The 21,857-nt window shown below is 45.6% G+C and overlaps 1 protein-coding gene across 3 annotated transcripts; it reads left to right on the top strand.

The window, feature by feature from the left end:
- Positions 1 to 439: 439 nt before the first annotated feature.
- Positions 440 to 21,799, top strand: LOC311024091 (death-inducer obliterator 1-like). 3 transcript variants are annotated; one of them, XM_084026331.1, is made up of 17 exons: positions 440 to 558; positions 2,757 to 2,849; positions 4,192 to 4,310; positions 4,571 to 5,657; positions 6,371 to 6,776; positions 7,385 to 7,780; positions 9,951 to 10,194; positions 12,661 to 13,231; positions 13,334 to 13,493; positions 13,629 to 13,745; positions 13,856 to 13,963; positions 14,268 to 14,430; positions 14,510 to 15,005; positions 15,180 to 15,327; positions 15,438 to 15,527; positions 15,621 to 15,816; positions 17,068 to 21,799. In XM_084026331.1, exons 3-17 carry the CDS (start codon positions 4,229 to 4,231, stop codon positions 21,237 to 21,239), a joined length of 8,436 nt encoding a protein of 2,811 aa, XP_083882457.1. In that variant the 5' UTR covers positions 440 to 558; positions 2,757 to 2,849; positions 4,192 to 4,228; the 3' UTR covers positions 21,240 to 21,799. The 3 variants fall into 3 exon arrangements, with proteins under 3 accessions (XP_083882457.1, XP_083882456.1, XP_083882458.1); XM_084026330.1 differs by having other exon boundaries at positions 13,856 to 14,011; XM_084026332.1 differs by lacking the exon at positions 4,192 to 4,310 and having other exon boundaries at positions 13,856 to 14,011.
- The last annotated feature ends 58 nt before the right edge of the window (positions 21,800 to 21,857 follow it).

The raw sequence follows: 21,857 nt of genomic DNA, 5'->3' as shown, positions 1-21,857 counted from the left end.
GACCAAAGTCAGGAATTCTGAAATTGGCAGCTGCAATTTATTACTCATAAGAATGAATGGTTGCCTCACACTTTAAAAAAAAACAAAAAAACCCTGACCCATAGTATAATATGTTAAAATGCAATATATTCAGCATATTATCTACTATAGGTAACACATTGAAATAATAAAAACGCAGGCAATCCCATTCAGTTTAAGGTAGTTTATTATTATTTATTCATTTTTATTTATTTATTGGAAAATAAATATATAAAAATGACAAACATTTCAGTTTTTAAATCTTTCAATATTTAAAATGTTCAACATATCTTGAGATTAAACTAAAAATGCTAGATGTCAGTCTATTTAGAAAGTATCTGATAACGCATATGCATACAGGCCAACTCATTGTTACCCTGCGCAGTTCCCCTCCTGGCCATTGGGGGGCGCTGCAGACAAAATCAGTATTCTCTAAACCGTCAGCCATCTGCCGCAGTCAGTTAGCTAGCTCCAGCGGGAATGGAAAATGGAGGATTGACCGAAGAGCGAGGGCATATCATCGGTATTTCTGTCGTGTAGGTGGGTACAATGCAACAATTTTATATTTTAGCAATGCAAGAGTAGTATTGGTATTTTCTGAGGGGTAAATCCGTGTATCCGTTGTGTTTCTGCTGCGGGTTTTGTCGTTTGCATTCGAGGCAACGTTATGCGTGCGCCTGACATTAGCTGTAACGTTAACTTGGGTAAGTTGCCGCAAAACTACGCCATTAAATGTATCGAGTCGTTTGCGTTGGTTAGTTGGATATGGCTCTTGCTACAAAACGAGCCTTGGTCCGTGTTGTTTTATACTTAACTTTACGTGCGTCCATTTTGAGGGTTAGCTTAAAAAAAGCCTAGTAGCTACAGGTTAGGTTTGCCGTTAGCTCGCCCATGCTCGTGGTGGCTAATCGCGTTAGCCAGGCTGCTTCTGCACGATTCTCCCAGTTCTTGGCAAAACGGGACGATAAGCAACGAGGGGGGGAGGAGCTGAAAACATACATCGGCATACTTAACATTATACATGGCGTTGCTGCATGTGTACCGTGATGCAACACATTCGTTTGCCGCTTGGTTTAATTTCCTTTGCTAACGGGCTACCGTTGGTTAGGAGCGTATCGGCGACCATCGGCTGTTTCCGGACTGCGGGAGGCAACGCACTAGTCTGTTGTCTGACTTCTCCAATATATATGTATAACACATATTACAGTATACGTTTGACAGCGTGCGTCTTATATCGATACGTGGTTGTGAGCGGGATTAACGCCACTACATCACGCGCACCAAGGCCCCGCGCAGCCTCCATCTTTTCGGAGTCGGAGCAGCAACTACTGGACCTCAATCCGCCGACTTCAATCACGGCATCACCGTGTCGACATGTCACATTTTTGAATCCGTACGTGGTACAACGTGGATTTCTCCGTTTTGCTTGTTTTATGCTCGTGTTACATTTGACCGCCGTCCCCGGGGCCCCTCCCACCTCTCATGGCAACAGTTTTCCTGCCATTCACGTGGCATTGTGTCGTGACCACATTGGAGAAATCCTTTTTAATCACTCTATTGATTTTGTGTGTGTGTGTGTGTTGCAAGTTATCGATTCCTCAATTTAAAGGTATATATGCAACAATTTCACCTACTAGAAGTGTGTGGCGGGGTCTGTATCTACAGAGACCCTGTCCTCTGCCTGTGTGTCCTTTTTCTATTCTAATTTTACTATGTTTGGGAGTCATCTTGGCGTCAGCACCCTATAAGCAGGGTGTGCAGCCCATTCTCGTTTCTAGCTCAAACGCTGCTTTGTCACGCCTCTCTCGGCTTACTCATAGCCCTGATGCATACAGATGCACACAGACACCACAGCAGGATGAAGCATGTTTGTGAGGTTTCCATGTGTTAAATGGTGCTTTTAAACTTAATGATGAAGCCTTCAGATAGTGTATTATTCTGATCCACCTCTTTGTTCCTTCATTCACTCACTAGCTGGCTCAACCGAGCGCTCTTGCTCCCTCCTTGACTGGTGAATGGGTGCTATTTATTTAGGAATGCTGTGTTTACAAAAAGCAACTGACCCTGAGTGTATCTGTTATACTTAAAAAAAAATATATATAAAAAAAGCAGAGACTTTTATACGCTATTCAATTTCATTTATAAATAAAAAAATCACAAAATTACCACAGAGGGCTTTACAATCGGTACAGCATATAACATCCTCTGTCCCAGGACCCTCTCGTTGGATAAATAAAAGCTCCCCAAAAATATTTTTAAAAAGTTAGAAACCTCATTGAGAGCAGCCGCGGAGGGAACCCTCTCCCAGGATGGACAGGAGTGCAATAGATGTCGTGTACAACCAGATAATAACAACTTGGTCAATCCAAATAATGCATGTAATGAGAGCAGTAGTAACATTAATAACAGAAATAAAAATTATTTCAGCTATTGATATATTTAGATTATACCCTAAAGGTTTCATATTTACTGTTTCTTACTAACGTCAACAAATTGTTGCATATTTGGTTCCTTTTATCCATTTTCAGTCACTTAAATTAACATTGTACAATTATCACTCTGGTACATCAAATCATTTGTTCAAATACATTTTTATTTTTTATATAAACATAAAACATTTAACATTTTCATAACATGGAACATGACGTGTTGTTGCTTTTCTCATCTAAACAACCTTTGTTGCGTCTTAGCCAAAGCGGAGTATTTGATCCTAACTTGTGTTTTCCTCTTTCTGGCAGATACTGTAACCTCGTACCAAGACCGATGATTACTGGTGCAAGGCCTTTGTTTTGTTTGAAGAACAACCGTTACTCGTCACTGCAGAAGCGCAGGTACAGACACTAACCGTTTTCATTACATGCTCTTAAAGACCAGCCAGTTTGGCCCTTGACTGTCTTAAATGTAGTGAGGTTTTCTTAATTCTCATTTTCACTAAGAATCATCACTATCAACAATTTGTAAATTCTACAATCAGTCTGGTTTAGACTTGTTATTCCGTTCTATTAAATAGCTTTTCTGGTTCTCATCTGAATTTTCGGCCTATAAATCAAAATGAAATCCCAAATGATCCAAACGCAAACATTAAAACCTGTGATTTTAACTACAAAAACGGGTATTTTTGTTATCAGTATTGTACAAGTCTAAGTTGCAGCATTAAGACTATAGAGGGTATGCATGTGACTTGACTATACACAGAAGTTGCTGCGAGTAGAAAACATGCTACAGCACCTGTCCTCATGCAAAATACTGCTTTAAATATAAAAGGCTGTGTTTTATATTTACAGATTAAAAGAATGCAGGCACACACATTTGCAGGCGGCAGAAGGCTTAACATCTTAATATTTTCCACAGAAAATAATTAACCACAGACAACATTTTCATTCACATTATAAAAAACATTTTAAACACTTCCACATTACACTGAACAAACACTTCACCAAAAGGCAACAGGTCACAATATGCGATACAACTAAAAACATCTCCCGTGCTATGAAATTCAAATCAACAAAATTAATATAAATTAATCAGGGGAAACAAATTAAACATGTGCATTAGGAGTGTTTTAAGTAGTTCCACCATGGCTAAATTTAAAAACTCACATCTGGGTGATACTGTCAGACAGGCGTAAACATGTTCCCATACACTGGAGCAACACACCCTCCATATTTTATTGACAACTCTCTCCACTGCTGTTGTAGCTAAGCGGGAATGCGTCTTCGACCTCCTGCGTTTGATTTGCACTCACCAAAGTGTGCCTGGTTTCCACATCAATCTGCTTGTTGTGCTAAAAGTAACTTGGCGGAATACAAGCTTGTGAACTCGGGTTTCACATTACTTTTACAGCCTTACTCTGCATTCATAGCAGCCATAACAAGCTTGCTTGCTACTTGGTGGTGGTGGTGGTGCAAAAAAAAAAAAAAAGTGACGACAGTGCATGCCCTCAATAGAGCTGCCACTACAAAGATTTTCCAAACTAGAATTGTCTGGTGCAAAATAACTTTTAGTGTTTGCATTTGTAACGCTACGGACTGAGAATGTAATAGGAACGCGTTATTTACATTCCTGCAATCCCTCCCTAATTTATATAATCCTGGCAGCCCTCAACATTTGCCATGTTATGAAATGGAAAGAGTGACTCATAGCTGATATTTTGTGCTCTTCTCTTAACTGTAGACATTCTGTTTGAGAATAGTGATTGACTCCATCATCTATGGAGGAGAATGCAAGCCCTGAGCTCTCTCTAGCTCCTGAGCCAGAGCAGAGCCAGAACCGTATGGATACCTGCTCACAAGGTACCTTGGCTGAGCTTCTTTTCCCCTCACAACAAAGGGGTGGGGACGTGGTGATACTGGGCACAATTGTAGTTCTGTGATCCTTTAAAGTGTTTTAAATTTGGGTTAATATGTAGGGCAAGTAATGGTCAAACCAAAGTCAATCATTTTCAAATTTGCTTTGATAACTGGATCACAAAACAATTAGTAGTCTCTTGGCTATGTTGTGATGTTGCATGCCACCTTTTTGCCCACGGCCTTCTTTGATTGTTTGTTCACAGGGTTCGAAGAAGAGGATAGAGAGCAGAACGAACAGTTTCCACCCAAATGTGAGAATGTGGCCAAAGAGACACTAGAAGAGACGGATAAATCTTCCAAGGCCAACAGTGAAGTAAAGAAGACTTGGTGTTTCCGACGGTCCACTGTTGCAAAGAGAGAGATGCCAGTGGAGGCAGCGACCGACAGCCATGACAACCGCTGTCCTGTACGTCGCAGTGGCAGGCAGCCGAAGCGCACTGACAAACTAGAGGAGTTCCTATCGACTGCCAAAAGGGGGCAAAGAAAGAGTGCTCCTCCTAGTCTGGAAAGCGGAGATCCTCCTTCCCAAACCCCAACCGATGCAGAGACCGCCTCAGAGGCCAGCTTCGATGGTAACGCCGACACCAAAGCTGTGGAGGACAAGGTAGAGTCTCCAGAGAGGAGGACGAGAAGCGGCACAAGGAAGCAGACCCAAAGGCAGAGTCGAGGCGGCAGACCGACTCGAGGTGGCGCTGGAGTTACAGTCAAAAATGAAGGAAGCTCTGAGAACGAGGAGGACGGCGCAGACGCTACCAAGAAGGACCAGTTAGCGGATATAGATGGGGCGGGGAAAGATGAACAGAGTTCTCCCACCCCTGAAGATGTCGGGAGCAGCAATTCAGTACAGCCTCAGCCAGAGCAGGACTCTGAGAGGAAAGAGGTCATCACGGAGAAGAACGAGCAGGCAGAGGAAAACGACAAAGTGGAAACGGAGGAGTCTGATGAGGAGTCTGACGAGGAAAGCACAACCATACCCGCAGCAGTGTTGGTCAAACGTGGACCAATAAGAACATACATCAATAAAAAGAGGGCAGCCAATAAGAACGCTGCCCCTGTTAAAAGTCCTGCTGTTGCCAACAAGATCGCCACTGCTGTCAAAAGGGAGACCAAGCCTACCGTTCCCCAAGTTTCCGGAATGATACAGAAGACCCGGGCTCAAGAGGACAACGACGATGAGAATGACTCTTCGACCTCTTCGTCTTCCTCATCCTCCTCATCCATCGATTCGGACGAGGGTGGATATGACCCCAATGCCCTTTACTGCATCTGTCGCCAGAAACACAACAAGAGGTATTGGTGGGTCTTATACTATTATTTTGATAGTAATGGCTGCAGTGTGTATTTAACGGACCAGTGAGTAGGACTAGTAGGTAATATGTATTTATATAAGGCTTTCACAGGTAAAATCACAAACTGCTTCACAATAAACAAAGTGCAACAGTTATTAATTAATTATTAAAGTAATTAAAAACGGAGACAGAACCACCTTAAATAAGTGGGTCTTAAGCTGCCCTTTAAAGATTTCCACAGTATCAGCAAAGTGCCTTTTAACCCTCCTTCGTTGTCCAACTTAACTTGTGGCAATCGGTGCATTCAGGGAAACTACGGCAAAAGTAGAGTTAAGTGTTAACCTGAGGGGGAACATGTGTGGGGGTTCTACACTAATGTCTGACTGCGTTACCAGCTGTATGAGCAGAGTAGCAGGGCATGTTTACTAAAAGCATGCACGGCTATATCCACAGAACAAGGAGAAGCTCTGATACCAACATAAACAAAGAGAAGAGATACTTCATTCTCTGCTCTGGACGCCATTCCTCCAATATATCTTTACATAGCAAATTGTTTTTTTTTTTTTTACCATGTTGTCAGACTCGCTGTCCGATTCCAAGTTTTCATGTTGCATCCATAATCTACTCAAAAGTCTGAGGAATTGCAAACAATGTTTGTTGACCAATACTTTGAAGAAATGTGGCACTTCAACGTGGCACTTCTGTGCTCTCCAGGTTCATGATCTGCTGTGACCGCTGTGAGGAGTGGTTCCATGGAGACTGTGTGGGCATCACTGAGGCCCGCGGGCGCCTGATGGAGAGAAATGGAGAAGACTACATCTGCCCCAATTGCACCGCAAAGAAGAACCAGGTGGTGAGACCCGCCACGTCTACCCTCACTACAAGCATAGATATGGGGAAGGCCAGAGCACCGACCTCTGCTCCTGGTTTTACTGCTGTGATCTCTGCTGAGAAAACCTGCGGGGTAGACTTCAGTCTGTCAGCTGTTCAGGCGGCGGCTGCGGCTATCTCCTCCACTACTGGAACCGAAGAGAAACCACCAGAGGACCTGGGCATCAAAGGCCGGATAGAGAAAGCTACTAATCCAACTGGGAAAAAGAAGATAAAGATCTTTCAGCCGGTAGGTCACAACTCATCTCAACTTGAAGGCTTTGAATTACTCTGTTATTACGAGTCCAGCTATTAAATCACAATTGCAGTGCCTATTATGTCATCAAATACTTCACAGTGCATGTCGAGTGTTGTCCTGATAATCTTAATTTTAAAGTATGTGCCATAGGTTAATATTCAATGCTGTAAATGATTTGGGCTTGGACCAAATTCAATTACATTTCACCACAGTATGTAAATAAATGTAATTATTAATCCTCCTATCTATGATTTAGCGTACAAACTGAAAATTGTTGTGGGCCATGCTGCGTTGCAAACTGCTTTTGCCGACCTCATATTATCTTGAGTCTCTGGGTGCTGCTGAGTTTAGAAAATCCAGATTGGGACTGAAAAAGCTCCAGATTCTAAATCTCTTTGTGGGCAAATAAATGGTTAAAGGCACGGCAATGGCATGAAACTGAAAACCGTACTGCAAAACAGTTTTTAAAAATAATTATTGCTATCTAAAAAAAAAAAAAAAAATGTAGTAAGAGTAGTCAATTCAGCTGATATTGAGAGAAAAAATAATGGCATTCCTCGTCTCAAGCTGTAATTTGATTGTGTGCTGACTTGGAGCAGACTCTACTGCAGTCGGCCCAACCAAAAGCAGACCAGAAACCTGCACCAACCCTGGAAAAGAAGGCAGCGCCGGCGGAGCAGAAGGCCCTTCCAGACGCGGAGGAGAAAGTGGCGTCGAACGTGGAGGTGAATACGACTCCGACGACGGTGGAGGTGCCGGAGGAGAAGGCCGAGGAGAAGGCAGAGGAGAAGGCTGAGGAGAATGCTGAGGAGGACTCTTCCCTTCCCAAGTGTATCGGGCCCGGCTGTGAGAACAACGCCCAGCCAGACTCTGTGTACTGTGGCAACGGCTGTATCCTGAGACACGCTGCAGCAGCCATGAAGTCCATCACTGACGTCAAAGAGCCCAAGCAGAAGGACAAGGCCAAGGCTCCGAAAACCAAGTCTACACCAAAGGTAACTCGGACGACTCAAAACCAAGCCTTTTGTCTGTCCTGTTCATGTCTTTCAGCTTTCAGACAAGCTGTGCAGGGTTTATATCGGCAGTGGGAATGTGTGTCCTAGTAGTGTAGACACTTTTGATGCCATGTCTTTATCACATCTCAGAAAGGAATTGGTTACATTGGCGAGTACTTTTCTGTCCCGTTGATTATCATCACAGAAAATCAACATGTGAACATCAATCTGTGCTTAATACAGTTATTACAGTCAGATTTGGAACTTAATATAAATTCCACTTTGTGTTTTGTCTGCGACCTTCCTCGCTTCTGCTTCCCTGCATTTTGACGTCACACGAGGTCATAGCTTGGCCCGACTACAACGGCTCAGAAAGCTTTAGCGTTGCTCTAAAATACTACTTGGAAGTAAAATGGCTTAATAAATAGTACTACTTTCTGATGTCATTATGTCTTCATGTTTACGAACAAATTTAGTGCCTTAGTGTGGCAACCTAAATTTGGTGGTAACGGGCTGTTTCATAATACGTGAACTCATATTTGACCCCAATTACTGTGATTCCGTTGACATATTTGTATGCAGTATCTCATGCCCACCTTGGGCAAGCGTAAAAGTTTTTACGCTTGCCCAAGGTGGTATTTGCCTTTTTGTAAATAAAAAAAAAAAGTTCATGGAATAATGGCAATTGTAACTTCTTTGCCGAATGAATTCTGATGTAGCAAACATTTAACTTCCATGACTGATCAGCTGTTTTGGCTCTTTGCTTCTTCATGGATATTCCTATAATGTGTGAATGCTGGTCTTTGTCTCCAGACAGCATGAAACATGAACAAAGGTAGCTGACTTACAAGAACAAGTGTTTATTGGCAGATTACAGCCTTATAGCGCTCACTTCTGATCAAACTGCTGCCGCAGAGGTCACTTCACTCCAAATTAATTGATGGAAATGTGCCTAATTGGCATTTTTTTGGCAGCCTTTCAAAAGTTAATGTATTATGTCAATGATAAGATGTTGTAACCTAATAGGGCTACTGATGTTCCATGATCCCAGAGAATATGTGGTGACTTTATGAAGTGAAAATTGTATTCTAGATGCGATGTCATAGGTTGTGTAAGTGAAGTATTTTCCAGGTGCACCTTGAAGATGGCACTGTTTTATAAAACAAAAGGAATATCTAAATGAATATAGCTCCTAATATGTAATCTACACGCCGTTTTAACATGTAATGCAAGCTTTTTCATGCAGTCACACTGTGCTTGTCTAATGTCCTGTATCATATTTATGTTGTGGTTTATAGTGACGGTACAGAGGGGAGATCACTATAGGCTTGGAAATACTGGCAGGATGCAGCCTTTACAATAACTGCACAGTATACTTGCTTTTACTGTTATTACTGTTTTATATAGATTAATGTTGTGCTTATCCTCTTTTATGAGCCCAAATGTATATAATTTGGCAACAACACAATCCTTACATGAGACGGCAGTTCTGCTCTTGTGTTGAATACGTTTCAACGCAGTGACTGCTCATTTGTTACAGACGTATAAAGTGCAGTCACAGCTGGATTAAAGAGTCCTATCATCTCATTACTTTGAGATCTCTAAATGGACTTTAATGAGATTTGTACTTTCCAGGGCTGGGGAAGCAATCAAACAATGACGTACCCCAAAGAGCCACATATTGTTTATATTAATATGAATAATTTGAAGTGATGAAGTGATTAAAACTTGAACTACTCCTGAAGAATGCCTGACGATGTTGAACTTTACTTATAATACGGATCCCTGAAGGCAATGTCTATAATTTCACCTTTCGGCTCGCTGGCCCAGACCCTTAAAATGTACCTGCCAAGTCTAATGTAGCGTACAGTGTGTGTTTTTCATAGAGATATGTCCAGGTTTAGAGAAGCTTAGATGCTACATGCAGTGCAATGTAAAAGGATGCTAATGCAGAGCCTGGTTTATACAGAAATGCTGTTTTTGTGTTCGGTGGGCAAAAACCGACTAAGAAAACTAAGTTAATTATTCAGTTTAACATGGACAGATTTGGCAGTACTTCAAAGAGGGAATCTATTTTTAATAAGTCAAACATTTCTCTGCTTTAGCTCCAGTGTTCTCACTGAGTTCTGTTGTCAGAAGCCTGAATGTGTGTTTCTTCCCCTCCAACCAGAGGAGCGCCGCTGGTGGGAAGAGGACGCCGAAGAAAACCCAGGAGGATTCGGACAGCGAGGAAGACGACGATGCTGATCCGGATGACGATGATGATGACGACGACTACGATGACGACGAAGATGAGCATGCTGAGGAACACCCGCCCCCGCCGGCCACTGCATCCTGGTCCAGCGACCATAATTACATTGCAGTAACACCAGAAAAGACTACACCCATATCAGCAACAGTGTTAAACAAAAAGTGTATGTATCTCCTTGACGGTCTGGGGCTGTTGTTGAAACCACGTTACTTTTCCATTATAAATGTGCTTCCTGTCGTGCTCGGATAATTTAGATGTTAACCGTACATATGGGGATGAACTCCGCTGTATGCTACACTTAATCTTTTTTGCGTGTTGTGACTTTGATAATGTGAAGGTTTTGTCACTCAATGAAATGTTGGCAGCTGTGAAAAAAAAGGTAAGTGGTATTTGTGGCTTTGGGTAAGTATTCAATAATTCAGAACAGATTTGTTTTGAAAGGGGCACTACAGGTTGCACTCATAAAGGTCTTTAGTCCTTGTGATTTTATTGGCTACTTAGCCTGTGGACGCAGTCGCATAATGACCAGGGTTATCTCCGCTTGGAAGACTTTAAATCCGTAAGCGAAGCCTGCAATATAAAGTGACGGCGTGAATTTGAAAAATGGTAGGGAGTGTCTAACAAACCATCCTTTTCTATTATGGGAAATGTAGGATCCAGCTTTTCTATACTTTTTTTTGGATCTTAACCCGTTCTGACTAAACATAGGGATACTTCGGCCTCTGCTGCAGCAAATCTGACTTACTTTTTTTAAAGAGGATTCTCTTGAGTCTTTTTTCAAAGTGCAACCATCAATTGCTGGAGTGCCTCTTTTGGAATCCCTCAGGGTTAGAAGGCAGGCTGTACATGAGTTGTACAAAGGGGTCATGTGGGTGAGACGGAGGGTGATAATCGCAGAGCTCTTGTGCTTTTACCGTGAGATGCATAGATGGGATGAATGGACCGGTTACGTGTGTCTTGAGTGTGGTTTTCTCATCACCTGAACAAGTCTTCACTTCCTGGGTTCATCACCTCCACTGTTGACCCATAAAACAGGTCCTCCCCTCCCTTTCTCCAGCAGGTAGGTGTCTCATGTTAATGTGGACTAATCAAGCTAACGGCTCATATTGAGCTGATGACATCAGCTGTTTTTTGTTTTGTGGGCAACAGGCTGACTTGAAAGTTTTTCCATTCATATTGAATATGATTCTTCACTACTCATGGTGAAACTGGCTTTGAAATAAAAGGTGTTTTAACAGATTTTTAGGATGCCTCGATTGATTATGTGAGCAGTGTTGGCTAACTGTGGAGCAACCCTGACCAGTTCAGCTCAAACAAGCATGACGCAACTGACAAATCTGCACACACCGTGGAGATGTGACACCCAAGAGCCCCCAGATGAACAGCCGGGAGAGAAGGCAGCTCAGCCGGGGGGGAGACTAGACCACCGGGAGATACTGCGAAGAAGTTGAGATGGGCCACTGAAGAAGATCCAAGCTGAAGACCTCGGGATTCAGAAGAGGGAGACTCGTGCTGGCGTTTTTTCACACACACCTGATCTGATATATATTGAGGAGCGTTTGTTGCAGTGACATGTGGACAGTGTGTTTCACCTCTCCCCTTTCTAATTGATGCGATAGCCAGTATTGATAAGCAAATGCATCTTAGGTCAGGAGAGCAGTATGACCACTGATTAACAGAAGGACGAGGTTATGGCTCATTGATTTGTTCTTTAACAGCCTGTATTTTTTTTGCTGAGTGCCATTTTGATTGGTGTGTCTTCAGAAGGTGGTTGACTTTGGTTGCTTCCTGTTGCTCTGCACAATCGTGTTGTGGTTTATACATCTAAGTAGGGGAAGAGTTTGTTAATGCGTGCTTTAACATGCAACTTGGACATGAGAGGTGATGCACCAGCATCTGCAGATTAGTTCGGAAAAGGATGTCACAAAGGGTGTATTGCCATATACTGTAAGTGTTGGAGCAACTTGGTTGATATACTTTTTGATATATAGTTTATGTGAATAGTTTTATTTATGTGTGCCTGCATTTATTCAAATAACCATTTACACGGTTTTGAGTCAGCTCATTGCCTTCTCAGCTGGTGACTGTTAGTGGTTAGGGTGATGATATGAATGCATGTTTAAATTAGCTTGAGAAGTCGTCAACCTGGTCCTTGTGCAGCCGCCCCCCCCCCCCCCCCCACCCACCCACCCAGGATATGCTGATAAGCAAGTTAGTTTACACAAGACTCATTTGTTCCCCGTGCGGTTTTATAGACCCGGTAATTATGCTGTTTTATGAGTATGAAGACCGGTTCCACCTGAATAATATTCAGAAAGAAAACACTTATTTCTCAAATGGACCTCCATAAACCGCACAATGCATCTGGCGTCAACTGATACAAATAAAAAGGGCCTTTTTTTAACAGCCCAGTTATCAACTTTGTGTTTATTTCAGAATGTTTATAACGGTGTGGACACAATTTTTTTTTTTTTTTTATCAGCTGTGAACTTGCAGAGCAATAGTGTTTGAATTAAGGTCCCAAAGTCATGATCCTCAGTGTTATACTGTGACCCTACATGTCATAGCTGCTCATATTGTATATGATTGCATATTTATAAATGTTTTCTCTTTTTTTCTTGCTTTCCAGCCTCCCCAAAAGAAGAGAAGCCGAGTGAGAAGGAACCGAAAGAGAAGGAACCAGCCCCTCCTCCTGAGACTCCTTCCATAGCGGCCTCAACGCCAGTAAAGGGAAACAAGAAGTCTCCGGCGACTAAAGCAGCCAAGGTTTCCCCAAAGGGCAGGAAGTCTTCCCTTCAGACTAACAGCTCAAAGGCGTCCAAGAAACCTGTGGCAGCCTCGAGTAAAACTGCAGCAAAGTCCAAGAAACCAGGCCAGGCGCCCGTCCACACCCCGTCTCGCTACCCTCCTGGTCCGATCCACGTCACAGGAGCCCTGAGAGTCACCAAGTCCAACTTCACCATTCCTAAGAAGCAGCCACAAGCGAAGGCTGCCTCGCCCCCGAGTAGGTCCTCCTCGTCCTCCTCATCCTCCAGAGTCCCGTCGTCTCCGGGTTCCTCAGCGCCCTCCAGCCACTCCTCATCCTCCAGACCTCCACATCCAGCTCCTTCAGCGCCCCCGATGTCCTCCAAGCTGCCGCAACCCAACAACCAGATGAGAACCAACATCCGCCGCTCGCTGACGGACATCCTCTTCAAGAGGTAAGAGTCCCACAAAGCCTAGTGCAGAATACTTTTTGTCGTTTCTGAGATACTTTCTGTAAGTCTTCAACGCCAACGTTTGTTGCGTTCCTTCACCACCAGGGTGAGCGACAGCGACGATCTGAAGATGACTGAGTCTGAGGTGGCGAGGCTGGCGGTTGGCATTGAGAAGGAAATGTTCAACCTCTGTCTGAACACCGACAGCAAGTACAAGAACAAATACAGGTCCCTCATGTTCAACCTGAAAGATCCGAAGAACAAAGTGAGTCGACGTACATTGTCAGATCAAGTACACATCGTTTGTTTACAGAGTGTGAAAGCGTTGCCTGCAGCCTGAACGCCTCGACTTGAAGTTCATGCTGAGATGTTAAATAACTGTTTGGGATGTTTGTCTCAGGGCTTGTTCTACCGGGTGGTGGGCGGAGAGGTTAGTCCCTTCAGACTGGTGAGACTGAGCGCCGAAGAGTTGCTTTCCAAAGAGATATCCGAGTGGAAGAAGCCGGAAGCCACGGAGGTAATTGATACTTCTCTTTGACTCAACTTGTCCCTGTTGAGAGGTTTGCAAATGAAACTGTCATCCAGGATGCATACCATTTCTACATTGTACATGCTTGTCCCCTGCAGGCGCTGTCTCCCAGTGCAAGAGCTCATTCGGGTCATTCCAAGCTGGGTAACAGGCATGACTCCCATAGCATGGATATGGAGGATGCACCGCCGACGTCCGATACGGATGTATGTATCTCTGCCACCACTTCAACTACTCGCATGGCTTCTGCTGCAGTAAGTGGTGGCACGCTGTCTTTCTTGAGCTTTCCACTCTTTCCTATTTCATCTTTGCATGGGTGCTTAGTTACAAACTGTGACACAAAATGACGTTTTCCAAGCCGTTTCTGTCCTTCTGGAACTTTTTCTTCGTCTACTTTGCTCAAAACAGTGTTTCCTCACATCATAGTATATATCCAGAATTCTTGGTGTTATGTGAAGGACTATCGGCTGACCCCAGGGTTGACGGAGGTCCTCTTTTCTGCGTCCACAGGACCCAGACGAGTCTTACTCCACTCCCTCAGCTTCGGCTCAGTCCTCGAACGCCGAGGGGAACAGCGGCGGCAGCATGCCGGACATTTTCAGCACCATGCTCAAAGACACCACTTCTGAACACAGGACTCATCTATTCGACCTCAACTGTAAAATATGCACGGGTAAATGAGACGCGGAGGTCAGAAAAGTGTCGGTGTTAATTTTCATCCAGTGAATTAAACATGATTTCTCGCCCTCTAGGTCAGAAGAGCGACGACGAGCCTGCCGCGAAAAAAGCCAAACTGACCAAGAAGCCGGAGACGAAGCCTCCCAGACAAGAGCCGCATCTGTCCAGGTCCGGGGATGCCTCTCCTGCAGGCCAAGCACAGGTCGCCACGGGCTACCAGCACCAAGACCCCGCCCCCTTCCAACACCCTCCACCCTACAGGTCCAACGTGGAGCCGGCCGTCGCAGAACCGCAGCCTCAGCTGGACCTCAACATGCTGGCAGCTCTAGTCCAGGAGGCATCACCCGTCACCCCCACCGTGTCCTCCGTCAGCATCACCCGCAGAGACCCGCGCATGGCGAGGCACGGCTCCGGAGTGACCGTCACCTACCCCGCTCCGGAAAAACCCATCAACAACTTGGCAGAACCGCTCCCCGCTGCCGTCAGTGCTCAGGTGGACGCTGCACCCAAGGCGCCCCTACCGATGCCCCCGGCCCCCCCGCCCTCAGTGTCCAAAACGGCGAAAACAAGGTGCTCGATCTCATCACGCCTTTCATTAGTGGTGTACTAACATTTGTTGGAAATATATTTTTAGATCGTGTGCTAAAATTGCATGAATATATGGATGTGTGAATATGATTAAGAAAAACCCTGTATATGATAAGCCGATTAGGTATAATGGTTTGAGTGTTTTGGCTTTTACAGTTCATCTGAGACTCCTCCCGATGGTGAGACAGCAATCTTCCTCCACGGCCAAGAGAAGATCTGGAAAGGATTAATCAACATGCAGTCCGTGGCCAAGTTTGTGACCAAGGCCTATCTGGTGTCGGGAGCCTTTGAACACCTGAAGGAGGTCAGCATGAAGCCTGGCGATTAGGCGCCATTCCAAACTTCATCAGAATTGAATGCAAAAAAAAACCCTTTTGCGCATACTTATAAGCAAGTGTTGTCGATGTTGTGCAGGATTTGCCGGACACCATTCACGTTGGAGGACGGATCTCTCCGAGCACGGTGTGGGACTACGTCGGTAAACTCAAAACCTCGCTCTCCAAGGTTGGTTTGGGAAAGAAACGCGTTGCGTTTGTGTAGAAGTGCTTCGTTTCGAGGCCTTGCATCGCTCACATGCCGTTTTCTTTGCGTTTGCAGGAACTGTGCCTGATCCGTTTCCACCCAGCCACAGAGGAGGAGGAGGTGGCGTACGTGTCTCTCTTCTCCTACTTTAGCAGTAGGAAGCGGTTCGGCGTGGTGGCTAACAACAACCGGCGCATCAAAGACCTCTATCTCATCCCGCTGAGCTCAAAGGACCCGTTACCCTCCAAACTCTTACCGTTTGATGGGCCAGGTAAGCATCTACAGGGATACACAGATGTACCTTTTTGTGGTGAAATTCGTCTTATTTGTATTTAGTTTGCTCTTTAAATAGTGTTTATTGTCGTCGTACTTGCGGTGAGTATATTTAGTGTGATTTTTTTTGCTACTCGGGTTGAAATGAGAGCTTGTTGATTCTTGGGTTTGTACTGTAGGGGGCACTCACATTCCTTGTTGAGTTACACACTTCTGTGCATATAACAGCTGCTGTGGTCTCTGCTCTGTATCTGACTTTGTATCACACATGTCTAATAAAGGAAGTTTGCATCGCAGGTTGGTGCCATCTGAGTCCGGTCTCAGCCTGTTGTTTGTTAAGACTTGGCTCCTCCATAAACACCATTGAACTGTAATCAATCAATTGCAATGACGTAATGTCAACCATGTCATACCACACTGGTGTTTATATGGTCACGTGCTGCCTCGATGAGATGAACATCCTCCTAAATGCAAAATCAGCACTTGATGTAAACTTGTCCAACACTGTTAACCGCACATTGCTATTACAGCTGTGGTAAGTAAATGGGTTGTACACCTGCTGCATAATGTGATTCAGGAAGAGAACATTAATTATATATATTAATAGTTTCAGAAAAATAAAATCCCACATCTGGAATTTGTCTGGTTTTCTGATCCTAAATCCCATTTTAATAGGACCTAATGTATGCACCCAACTGCAGATTAACCAGGATTGTATTACACTTTACATTTTGAGGTCTTTCTGTCAGTCATGTTTTGGCAATTTCCAGAGTCTTTAGGGCGATCTTATTTCATTTATTTTGACTCTTGGTTCCATCTGGCAGGACGTCTACGAAAGAATCGCATCAATAACCAACACAAGCCTGCTGATGACAAATGTTGTTGTTGTTCTACATTTGTTATTTTTCATTCACAAACAGGTTTGATGACTACAAACTAAACTGTAAAACTGCACAGTTTGTAATATTGACCATTTGTTGTATAAAAGGATACACAAGGGAGAGTTGAGTTGGTTTAATATCTGATAAACATTTAGTGATAGATTATTCTTATAGCTCAGAACTTTTTTTAGAAGCTCTCATTTCACCCGTTTTCATCCCCTTTTTGAAATCAATTCATCAGAAATACGGAATCAACCTTTTTGTAGGTTAGTAGAAAGAATGGCTGTTTTGTGAAATGACATGTTATTTCACATTCACATGTTTTCTAATGTTCTAATTGTTTGATTCTTCTTTTGTCCGTGTTGCAGGGCTTGAACCAGCTCGTCCCAACATCCTCTTGGGTCTGCTGATCTGCCAGAAGGACAGAAAGCGTACTGGTGCTCCGTTGGAAGCTGAGGAAAAACGGTTCAAGACTCAAACCAAAGAGCCAGAAGACACTGGCCTCCTGAAGCCATCTGCTGTAGTCAGAACAGAAAGAAATACCCGGCAGAGTCTTGAAATCTCCTATAGCAAAACCCCTCCGGGGTCGCCTCCATCTCACTCCTCTGAGACCTCGAGCAGCAGTCTGCCCACCTCCTCGGTCTTTTCCATTTTATCCTCTGTCAAAGCTACAGCCACATCTACCACCACCGGCAAGGACTCCCCTTCATCATCCAGCTCTGTCGCTTCCTCTGCAGCAAATGCGACCCCTCTTCAGACCATCCTCAATTCTCTTTTCGGGAAGAAAAAGCACGACTCGGAAGCTTCCAACTCTCCATCCGATCTGGGTGGGGAACTCTCCATCCCGACCTCTACAATGCTAGACCCCATTGTGCAGCAGTTTGCACTTTCTAAAGAGCAACAGGTGGAGGAGGATGAAGATGACCGGCCATATGATCCGGAAGAAGAGTATGACCCCAGTAGGGGCTACAATGCCCTCAAGAAGTCTGTAGAGGTAGTAAGCATAACTGAAACCTCTAAGCAGCCTGAAGTAACGAGCGAAGGCGATGACGTGGCGTATGACCCAGAAGATGACTCCATTTTTGAAGATGTCAAACCTGTAGTACCTGTAGTACAAGCTAAGGTTGCAACTGAATCTATAGCTGATCCACAAAAGATCTTGGAGAGCCTTAAACAGTTTGGGGAACAGGCCTTCCAGAAACAGGCAGAGCAGCAAATATCATCTACAGGGACACCTGGTGCCTCATTGACACTTCCAGAAGCACTCCTATCTCAACCTACCAAATCTCTTTTGGCCAGTACTCAGCTATTGCAGCTTGGCAAGAAGGTTGAGGAACTGGTGAAGTCTTCATCGGTTGCTCCCTTGATTAACCAGAGGAGAGATCCCCGACAGAGCCGGGATCCTCGCCAGGCTGCAACCGGCAAGAAACCGACCGATGAACCCGAGGATCAAGAGGAGACATCTGCTCCGTCGGTGGATTCTACTCCTGTCTCACAACCTGTGGTTCAAGAACCTCAGCTGCCTAATGTAACTGAACTCGCTGAATCCTCTGAAGGCCCCCCGGAGGCATCGCCGCCTCGGGAGGAAGTGAAAAGTGAGACACTACCCTTCATGCAGTCGGACATGACGGATGTAGCGATTCCGTTACTAGGAGAGGAGGTGGAACCCGATATGGAGGTCAACTACATGGACGACGTGAAAACTGAGGAAGCTGAGCCAATCAAGGGCGAAACTGAGATGGACAAGTACAGTATTTGGCCAAATGCTGCCAGTATTTTAAAAGCTAACGAGGAGTCAGATTATGAGGAGAATAGCCAAGATGCAGCGTCAACAAATTATTATAGTGAGCCTATAAACTCCTCCACGATAACGTCAACAATCCCAGTACTCACTCAGAGTGCAAAGGTTGACTCTCATAAATCCCACGAGTCCCATCACATGCCGCATCACAGGACAGTGTCGGGCTTCGACGGCGAGTACAGACCTCCGGCTGACATTCCCCCGCCATCCAACTTCCCCCCGTCACACCCGATACAGGGTCAAAGCCTGATGATGAGGCCGCTGCCGATGTCTATGCCTCCACCCATGCAGGGTCTTCCTCCAATGTCAGGCCCCCCTCCTATGCAGGGACCCCCTCCACCCATCCATGTTCCTCCCCCTGTACGTGGTCCTCCGATGCAGAGTGACAACAGCCTGCAATATGGTCCACCTCTGACTGCATACCCTCCCTATCAAAACCAATGGCCAGGCTCCCAGCCGCCGCCGCAGCAGCAGCCGCCTCCGCCTCGACCACCACCCCAGAATATCATGCCTCTCAGAGGACCACCACCACCATTCCCTCCAATGGCCCAGAGAGGCCCTGCTCCTCAAATATTTAATCCTTCCATTCCCCCACAGCATATCGGACAGCAAGGCCTCCCTCCAGGCCTTCCCCCACCTCCTGCTTTTGATGGACAGAATAGTTTACCGCCACCAAGATTCACTGGTCCCCCGCCACCATTTAATTACCCTACAAACAGAGGTCCTCCTCCACCTTTTACGGGGCCACCTCCACCACCTCACTTTGAAAACAGACTCCCTCCTCCGTCCCACTACCCTGGGCCCAGGGGTCCCCCGCCATCTCAGTATGGCGACCATGGGGCTCAACCCCCGATGGTAGACCAACCTCGAGGCCCTGCAGAACAGTATAACAGAGACAATTCTAATTCTTTCAAGCTCAATGTGGACCAGAATCAAAGCCCTCACCATATTTTTAAAGACAATCATGGTCCCCCGCCAGCTCCAGCATACCGGGGACCTCCACCTAACCAGTATGAGGACAGAAGAGGCCCACCTTCCAGTGGCGAGATGAGCGGACAGCACTTCAGTCTACATAACCAGCACGAGAGTTCCAGACTACACTCCTCACCACCACCACCACTTCGAGGCTCTTTCGACGACCACCGAGGTCCTCTCCCTCAGGAGATTAGACCCCATCCATCTCCACGTTTTGGGGGATCTGAGCGGTACCGCTTAGATAGACTCTCTGATGAGGCTAGACCTATTCGACACAGTGGGCCCCTACTGCCAACTCCTCCAGAGGCTCCCATAGGTCCTCCAAGTCGCATGGGAGCCCACAGTCCTGACATGCACCGGGACGATCCCTGGCGACGCTACTCTCCTGAAATGAGGCGTAGGACCAGTGCCACTCGAGAAGGCTCAGAGCCCCGCATTGGAGATCGGTTCAGTCGCTTTGAAGGAGTGTACAGAGAACCTGTTTCTGGTCTCTCACAACCCTCTGAAGAAAGACAGAGGGAGCTGTCCGAGGACCCCCGGAGAGAAAGAGAGCGGGAAGTCCCCCACGCCGGCAGGCCCTCATGGGATAGAGGTCAGGGCAAGCGGTGGAGCAGAGAGCGGGAGTGGGATAGAGCCAGAGAAAGGGACCGCGATCCGGAGCGTAGCCAAGAAAGGGATCGCGATCCAGAGCATAGCCGAGAAAGAGACCGCGATCCGGAGCGCAGCCGGGAAAGAGACCGCGATCTGGCACGCAGCCGAGAAAGAGACCGTGATCCGGAGCGTAACAGAGAAAGAGATCGAGATCCGGAGCGTAACAGAGAAAGAGATCGAGATCCGGAGCGTAACCGCGAAAGAGACCGTGATCCGGAGCGTAACCGCGAAAGAGAAAGAGACCGCGACTCTGAACGTAACCGAGACAGAGAAAGGGACCGAGACTCTGAGCGTATCCGAGAAAGAGATCACAATCCAGAGCGCACTCGAGAAAGAGATCACGATCCAGAGCGTACCCGAGAAAAAGAACGCGATCCGGAGCGTAATCGAGAAAAAGAACGCGATCCGGAGCGTAATCGAGAAAAAGAACGCGATCCGGAGCGTAATCGAGAAAAAGAGCGCGATCCGGAGCGTAATCGAGAAAAAGAGCGCGATCCGGAGCGTAGCCGAGAAAAAGAGCGCGATCCAGAGCGTAAGCGAGAAAAAGAACGCGATCCGGAGCGTAGCCGAGAAAAAGACCGTGATCCCGAGTGTAGCCGAGAAAAAGATCGGGATCAGGAGCGTGTCCGAGAAAAAGACCGCGATCCAGAGACTAGCCGAGAAAAAGATCGGGATCCAGAGCGCGTCCGAGAAAAAGACCGCGATCCGGAGCGCGTCCGAGAAAAAGACCGCGATCCGGAGCGCGTCCGAGAACGAGACCGCAGCAGAGGGAGGGAGGGCGACAGGCACAGAGACCAAGACACCGACAAGAGGAGAGACAGGGAGAGAGACAGGCCTCGGGATTCCGACAGGAGGGACCACGACCGTGACAGAGGGAAAAACCGCGAACGAGACCGCGAACGAGACAGGAGAAGGGACAGATCCCGAAGCAGGGACCGAGACCGTGGGAAAGACCGGGGCAGAGACAGAGAGAAAGATCGGGACAAGGACAAAGACCGGGATCGTCGGGACAAGAGCAGGAGCAGAGAAAAGAGAGAGGAGAAAAAGGACAGTAAACACGATCCACCCAAGGAGAGAGAGAAAACTGCAGAAAACGACAAGAACGTGTCCTAGTCAGTTTTATGGACACTCCGTTATGGTTCTGAGACACTTCAATCTTTCCCCTGTTGCATCACTGTAAATGTAGTTAATCAGTATTTCGTTAAATTTCCACATTTGTGTTTCTACTAGGAAGAAAAGAAGTTTGACAATGTTTGTGTTCTTTTCGTGACTTAAAGGTTTCTAACTTTGTTTTATCACATTTGAAAAACTAAAACAATGAAGGCCATCTAAGTTGCTTGTGTACAAGGTGTGTTCAGGAGGCTACGAGTCCTATTTCATGTACCTTTCTCCGGTCCGAGCAGGTTTTTTTTAAGAAAACAAAAATGTAACTGAGTAACACACCATTTGCAATATGTAAATATGAATGTATTTGTGTATATACTGTTTTTAATCATACTTTTCTTGGTAGAGAAAATAAAAGCCATATATCTCAGATGGAGAATGTGAAGGTTAAGGAAACACTGTTGAACTTAAAGGCTCCAACTATCTACAGCATACATCCTGTCAGTGGTTGTTAATGAGATGTGCAGATTTTGTTTCAGCTCAACCAATTAAACCAGTTTGATGACTCATCTGTTTCTCTGTTGTAAATACATATTTAAATTTTTTTTAAATATGAATCAAGCCTTG

The sequence above is a fragment of the Eutrigla gurnardus genome (assembly GCF_963514095.1).
Source record: "Eutrigla gurnardus genome assembly, chromosome: 2".
In the NCBI taxonomy this organism is placed as follows: Eukaryota; Metazoa; Chordata; class Actinopteri; order Perciformes; family Triglidae; genus Eutrigla; species Eutrigla gurnardus.
The sequence above is the reverse complement of the archived record's forward strand: the minus strand, read 5'-3'. Positions and strand labels throughout refer to the sequence as shown.

Coding starts and splice junctions, on each gene's coding strand:
- LOC311024091 (XM_084026330.1), top strand. CDS start 4,229: ATGGAGGAGAATGCAAGCCCTGAGCTCTCTCTAGCTCCTGAGCCAGAG. Junction 10,195..12,660: donor AACAGTGTTAAACAAAAAGT/GTATGTATCTCC, acceptor CTTGCTTTCCAG/CCTCCCCAAAAGAAGAGAAG. Junction 14,012..14,267: donor CTCGCATGGCTTCTGCTGCA/GTAAGTGGTGGC, acceptor CTGCGTCCACAG/GACCCAGACGAGTCTTACTC.